Below are 7876 nucleotides of genomic sequence, written 5' to 3'. Positions count from 1 at the left end.
AGAATCCTAAGTTTTCATTAAAAGGCAATGAATGTGAGAAGACGTAAAAGGGAATCCAAGTGGATTAAACTAAAGGAGCTTCATTAATTCCAATCAAGGAAGTTCCACATTGATTTACTGACATTCTCTGTAAAATTTTATGAAATGAAAGGGCAGGTGTTATCATTAAGATATCTGGAAATCACAGTCTTTTACCCTGCAAGTTATCTGTTGTAGATTTCCAGAAATAAATTGATAGTTAGGATATGTGATGATATAAATGCAAAAGTGCATATTCTAAATACCTTATGGAGTCTCTCATCTCCACGCTGTTATGTTAGAGGAAATAGACCACATTCAATTAAGTAGTACAAATCTCTGGATTTTGATATAGACCATTGATTTTAGCAGGAATGGATTCATATCATCTGTGTCTTGAAATCTTATACAAATTTGAAGGTTTCCATTAAAAAGGAAATACAAATTGAAACAGAAATGTGAGTATTTATTTAGAATGGGAAAGAAATAGAAACAAATTTATAGACAAAATGATCTTGGTGACGAACATTATAAAACCTATAAATATGAACTTTCTTAAATTCAAGACACATTTCAGCATACTAGGTGGTAGGCATGTTCTTAGAAGCTATTCTAACACCAGAATGATAGCATTATTAAGTGATATATGTCATTGTTTTGAACCATCAAAATATACCTTTTGAGCCTCAAATATCATTAACTCGAATCCTATTTATTTGGACCCCAGAAATGCCTACTGGTACCCCAAGGCAAACTGATATTTGGTGAAGTGTAATCGAAAGGATGTTGGAATGGTAAGAGAATGTGCCTTTAACTGATCATGGTTAAAATATTCTTCTTTCAGGACACTTACCAGGATACATCACTACGTGAATGCATTGCTAAGGCCTTGCTGAAGGTCTTGGAAGGGGCCAGAACTAATAAGGGGCCATAAAACTTGTTTCACTAACTTCATGTTATCTTTTTCACTCTCTTTAAGAATATCAATATCTTGTAAATATTCTCAGACCAAAAAAAAAGGAAGGGCTCTAAAGTAAAATGCTGATGACATTGTGCAGATAAAATAAAGTATAATATTTCTATATTAATAAAAATGTGTGTTTGTTACTAACAAAATAACAAATACTGTTGATCTACTTTAGAATTTAATTTATGTTGTATCAGTAAATACTTTGTTTTATATGGACCCCTCCTATTTTGGGATGAAGGAGATTGTAAAGATTACTAAAGTAAGATGTAAAAATTAATTTTCTCACCACACATACGAAGGAAGAAAGCATCGGTAGTTCAGTGGTAGAATTCTTGCCCTCTGTTTGTTTAGACGATGCGATATGAAAGATAATACAAGCATGTCTGTTTTTTCTCAGAAGAGATAACTGGACTAAATGGACCAAAAGAACCTAACGATGATGACTGAATTCATTCTAATCGGAGTCACAAGGCGCCCTGAACTGCAGCTTCCCCTTTTTGGGGTCTTCCTCCTCATCTACATGATCACAGTGATGGGAAACCTAGGCCTGATCATCCTGACCAAGGTGGACTCCCGCCTACACACTCCTATGTATTTTTTCATCAGACACCTGGCCGTCATTGATCTTGGTAATTCTACTGTCATTTGTCCCAAGATGCTAGTAACTTTTGTTGTGAATAAAAATACCATTTCTTATTATGAATGTGCCACACAGCTGGCTTTCTTCATTTTGTTCATTATCAGTGAACTTTTCATCTTGTCGGCCATGGCCTATGACCGCTATGTGGCCATCTGTAACCCTCTGCTCTACAATGTTATCATGTCCCCAAGACGTTGCCATGTGCTTGTGGGTATTCCATACATTTATAGTATCTTTCAGTCTCTGATGTTCACCATTAAGATTTTCACATTGACCTTCTGTGGCTCTAATGTCATCAGTCATTTCTATTGTGATGATGTCCCCTTGATACCTATGCTCTGCTCAAATACACAAGAGGTACAGCTGTTGATCATAATGTTTTCAGCATTTAATTTGATATCCTCCCTCCTGGTTGTCCTGCTGTCCTACCTGCTGATTCTGATAGCCATATTTCGAATGCATTCTGCTGAGGGCAGGAGAAAAGCTTTCTCCACATGTGGTTCTCATCTGACAGTGGTGGTTGTGTTCTATGGGTCTCTACTATTCATGTATGTGCAGCCCAAATCTGCTCATTCTTTTGATACTGACAAAATGGCCTCAGTGTTTTACACTTTAGTCATTCCCATGCTTAACCCCTTGATCTACAGCTTAAGGAATAAAGAAGTAAAAAGTGCCTTCTACAGGGTCATTAAGAATCCATGCAATCTTTGTATTTAATATTCAATATGCAATACTGTTTTGAGGCAAATGTACTGGAAATTATCTCTAAAACATTTTCTTTGGCTGCAAAGCTAAGACTGATTATAAAGCAAAGACAAATGCTCTGTGCCCATTATATTCATTCAAATTAATTCTCATAATGTATATTTCAAGTTAAATGTCATTTCTTGCCCAAAATGGCAAGCTTCTATTCATTCTTTCCTTATGTGATTTTATAGAAACTCATATTTCCCTAACGAAAAGATTTGTCAGGCACCTCATCAGTAAACCGTGTGTTTGTTTCAATGTTGTTTTTGTTTTCATTAAGAACGGAATGTTCTCAACCTTGCTTTCATGTCTTTTCTTAGACTAAATTAATACTAAAATAAGTAATCAAAACTGGAGACAAAGTGTTACTGGTGTTCCTGTCGACCCCATCAGTAATTAGCCTTGTGTGTCTCCTACTGTGATAATCATTTCTTATCTATGTGCTGCTCCAACATATGTGAAGTGTGCTAGATAATTTTGATCAGTTATATAATTTGACATCCTTCCTTCTGAGAAAACTAGTCCTGCATGCTGGTTCTCACTACCCTATTCTTCATGCACAGACAGTAGTTAGAAAAGAAAAAAAAAAATGAAAAGTGAATAGAGACGGGGAGAGAAAAGGAGGAAGGAGAAAAAATATTAAGGATGCCTGATGTGAAGGACTATTTATTAAAGGTAATAACTGATGGAGATTATGATGATTAAAAAAGAATTCTAAAACCAAGAGAACATATTGGCATGCTTTCTAAGTCTTATTTTCAATGTATTGGAGAATATTATATGTATAAAGAAGGAAGATCAATGTATAAAAAGGGCATATTACTCTAGAGTGAACAATTGTATTGCTCAACATCCACGTATTTTATTAAAGGCAAAATGTGGATATTGTTACACTTCATTTGTAGAGGATGTATAAGGGATGGTAAGCTGAATTCTACTGAATGCATCGATATTATACTGAAGCAGTAAATACTTTCACCATTAATTTCTTTTTGTTCACTAAAAGACTGTGGGAACAAATATTTATGATATTTCCAATTTTTATTCCTTTCAAACTAACAAAAAATCTTCCTATCTTCCATGTTGCCTTCATCTTCATTAGGTTAATTACAAAACCCTTGTCAAGGGTCATAATTTACTCAAAACAAAAATGAAATAGTGTTTACTCTCTGTTTTTCCTTGGCATAGACAGAGTTCTAAGAAAAAATTCTGAATAGCTCAATAAGATGGCTGGTAAAACAAGAAAGTAAAGACATTTACCATAGTGCTGATGGTCCTTACCCCATCTTGATTTTGTTCTAGTCTCCACAAGGATGTGTGCCACTAACCCAGAGAAGTACAAACTTTAGTATATTATGCCTAAAGTGCATATTTTCTTCATTTTTTTGGAAACCTAATAGTATCTGACAGAGCTAGAATATATGTGCAATACCCAATACTGAACTAAAGCAGAAACCTTGTCAAAAATGCAGAATGATTACATATTTTGGAAAGAATCAAAACTGTTCAAGAAGTGACAACAATTTATGTCAGAAAAGCTACTATGGTAAAACAGGTAAACAGAATAATATTTATGTAATCATAAAATTACAGATTTCTAGGTGTTTTAATTTGGAGTGTTATTGAGTATAATGCGGTTTACATATTTTATATGATTTAATATGTACCTATACATATTTATGTATGATTTAAGACCACACTGAATCAACATAAAGGTATATTAGAAGCTCCAAAAAATTGATCTCAGATAGAAGAAACACACACACCATTGCTTTGTCAATTCCAAATCATGGTGACCATGCGTGTGTCAGAATAGAACTGTCCTGCATAAGGGTTCAATGGCTGATTCTTCATAAGTAGATCCAAAGGTTTTTCTTTAAGTCATTCCTGGGTGGATTCCAAACTCCAACCTTTTGGTTAGCAGCCTGAGGTTGTGTGTGTGTATCCATATATATATATATGTAAGTATGTATGTATGTACAGAGGAAACCCTGGTGGCATAATGGTTAAGTGCTACTGCTGCTAAACAAAAGGTCGGCAGTTCAAATCCATCAGGCACTCCCTGGAAACTCTATGGGGTAGTTCTACTCTGTCCTATAGAGTCGCTAGGAGTGGGAATTGACTCGACGGCACTGGGTTTGGTTTTGTTGTTTTTTTTTATGTATATACAGAGACGATGAACAAAAATGCAGTAGCTAATATAAACACCACATTGGCTTGATTTTTTTTAACACAAACGTTCATTCAATATAAACTTATATATTTATTAAGCCAAACTGTAAAAATCTACTTCATCATGAAATGTATTTTTTCTGTATTTTGCAGAAAAAGTACAAATCTTAAAAAACTCAAGAAATGGATAAATTGAAGAATTTGATGAACAGAGCATTAATAGACAACACATTGAAGAGCTGAAATATGTGTTTATAATAATTATTTATTACGGTGAAATTCACAACACAATCATTTAAAAGTGTTCAATTCAGTGGCTTTTATTACATTCACAATAATGTGTAACCATCAGGTTTATCTAGCACAAGATAATTTTTATCACTCCATAGATGTCCTCCTATAGATTAGGATACCTCTCCTGAAGTTCTCTACCTCCACACAGCCCCTGACAACCATGAATCTGATTTTTGTCTCTATGGCTTTTCCTATTCTGCTATTGCATATGAGTAGAAATGTTCAATATGTGATCTTCTGATTTTTTGCTTTTCTTACTTAGCATTAGATTTTCCAGTTTCATCCACATCATAGCATGTATTGCTACTTCATTTTTTATGAGAGAATGAATGAATATACTGTATTTTCTTTATTCATTTATCTGCTGATGGACATTGAGTTGTTTCTACTTTTTTTTGCTATTGTGAATTTGCTTCTATGAACATTCATGTAAAATTTTTTGTTTGAACATGTTTTCAATTCTTTTCGGTATATACTAGAAGAGGATTTGCTGCACCCAAAGGCAATTTTACATACTGCAACATTGGTTGTAGTATATATTACTTATGGTAAGATACATAAGAAAAAAAAAAACAGATGGTCTTAAGTGTGGGTCCTTGTTACTCGAATAATTCATAAGTTGGGGATTACGGGTATCTCCCATTTTTGAAAGTTTGCTTTACACCACTTCACTTTTATGAAAGGCCTGCATTAGTACTTTTTTTCACTGCTGGAAGTCCTAGCTAGAACAATAAGCCAAGAAAAAGAAATAAAGGGCATCAAAATTGGTAAGGAAGAAGTAAAACTATCCCTATTGGCAGATGTTATAATACAGTACATAGAGAGCAGCCCTGGTGGCGCAGTGGTTAAACATTTGGCTGATAACCAAAATGTTGGCAGTTCAAACCTACCAGCTGCTCCTTGGAAGTCCTATGGGCCAGTTCTACTCTATTCTAGAGGATTGCTATAGGTTGGAATCAACTCGATGGCAATGTGGTTGGTTTTTGGTTTTTTATACATAAAGAACCCAGAAGGCTCCACATTAAAACTACCGGAACTAATAGGAAGATTCAGCAGAGTAGCAGGATACAAGACATACAAAAATCATTTGGATTCCTATACACCAATACAGCGAACTATGAAAATGAAATCAGAAATACCATTTATAATATCCCTTAAAAACAAATAAACAAACAAACAAAAAAAAACTTAGGACTAAATCTAACCAGGGACTTAAATACCTGTACAAAGAAAACTACAAAACCTTACTTGAAAAAACCAAAAGAGACCATCATAAATGGAAGAACACACCATGTTCATGAATCAGTAGGCTCAACATTGTGAAAATGTCAATTCTACCTGAAGCAATCTATCAATACAATTAAACCAGATCCAAATACCAACAGCATTATTTAATGAGATAGAAAAACTAATCATTAATTATATGGAATATAAAGAGGCCTCGGATAAGTAAAACACTATTGAAGAAGAAGAATAAAGTAGAAGGTCGCGAACTACCTGACCTCAGAACCTACTATATTACTACAGTAGTCAACAAAACAGCCTGGTACTGGTACAACGACAAATACTTGAACCAATGGGACAGAATCGAGAACCCCAGTGTAAGTCCATTCACCTATGGTTGCCTGACAGAATTACTGGGCTGAGGAATGGGGACCATGGTCTCAGAAGACCAAGCTCAATTGGCACAATGTAGTTAATAAAGAAAACATTCTACATCCTACTTGGTTGAGAAGCAGCTGCGGTCTTAAAATCTTCTGAGTGGCCATTTAAGATACTCCACTGGTCCCACCCTATCTGGAGCAAGTAAGAATGAATAAAACCAAAGACACTAGGGAAAGATTTGTCCAAAAGACTAAAGGGCCACAACTCCCACAGCCTCCACCAGACTGAGTCCAGCACAGCTAGATGGTGCCCAGCTACCACCACCAACCACTCTGACAAGGATCATAATAGAGGGTTCCCATGTGAGCTGGAGAAAAATGTAGAACAAAATTGAAACTCATAAAAAAAGACCAGAGTTACAAGTCTGACAGAGACTGGAGAAATCCTGAGAATATGTCCCCCGGACACTTTTTTAACTCAGTACTGAAGTTGCTTCTGAGGTTCGCCCTTCAGCCAAAGATTAGGTAGGCCCATAAGAAAAAACAACAATACTCAATCATGTATAAGAGACTAAATGGGCACACCAGCCCAGGGGCAAGAAGGAAAGACAGGAAGGGGCAGGAAAGCTGGACAAATAAAACACATTTGTCAAAGCTCATCAATGTGTCAGCGTGTTTCATTGTACTTAATGTTTCCGCAATTCTTGTACATATGGAAGTCACCAAGGAAGGAGGCATGGGTAAAATTTTATAAGAGACAAGATATATTCTCTTACAAGTAAATTTGACTCACTATGAGGTCCTACTGAACATTACCCAACTCTGGTGATATGACAGCTAAGGAACTCCTAAAGTCAGGGCAATTATGTGGTAACACATTGCATTACAATAATTCTTATGGGTTTGTCTTATGAAAGGGAAGGTAAATATATCCTTATTTAGAGGTGTGGGACAGGAGAGGTAAAGTTTTAATTTCAAATCCTCTGGTTATTAATTATGTAATTTTTTAAAATTTCAGGCAATTATACAGTTCAGCTGAGGTCACCTTCTTCTGAATATGAGATTCCCAGTTGCTTTATAGAACGTTTTGACTCGTGGCAGCCCCATGTGTGTCAGGGCAGGACTGCACACTCCACGGTTTCCAATGGCTGACTTTTAAAAACCAGAATGCCAGGCATTCCTTCTGAGGCTCCTTTGGATGGACTTGAACTTTCAACCTTCTTGGTTAGCAGCAGAGCGTGTTAAACGCTTACACCACCCAGTAAATATGGAAATAGCATGGGTTAAATTATGAGTTAAATGTTGAGTTTAACATATGTATGAGCCAATTCATATATATACAGCACAGTGCCTGGCACATATTTCTTTTGGTAATAAATTTGTAGAAAAATCCTAGGTCATGATAATAATGGTATTTACTATTTCATCATG

At 35.5% G+C, this 7876-nt stretch overlaps 1 protein-coding gene across 1 annotated transcript; it reads left to right on the top strand.

Moving 5' to 3' along the window:
- Positions 1–549: 549 nt before the first annotated feature.
- On the top strand, positions 550–7876 carry LOC135231664 (olfactory receptor 8K5-like). Its single transcript, XM_064288088.1, has one exon. It carries the CDS (start codon positions 1404–1406, stop codon positions 2343–2345), a length of 942 nt encoding a protein of 313 aa, XP_064144158.1. The 5' UTR covers positions 550–1403; the 3' UTR covers positions 2346–7876.

Source organism: Loxodonta africana, chromosome 7 (genome assembly GCF_030014295.1).
Source record: "Loxodonta africana isolate mLoxAfr1 chromosome 7, mLoxAfr1.hap2, whole genome shotgun sequence".
NCBI lineage: Eukaryota > Metazoa > Chordata > Mammalia > Proboscidea > Elephantidae > Loxodonta > Loxodonta africana.
This window is presented reverse-complemented; position numbering and strand designations above follow the sequence as displayed.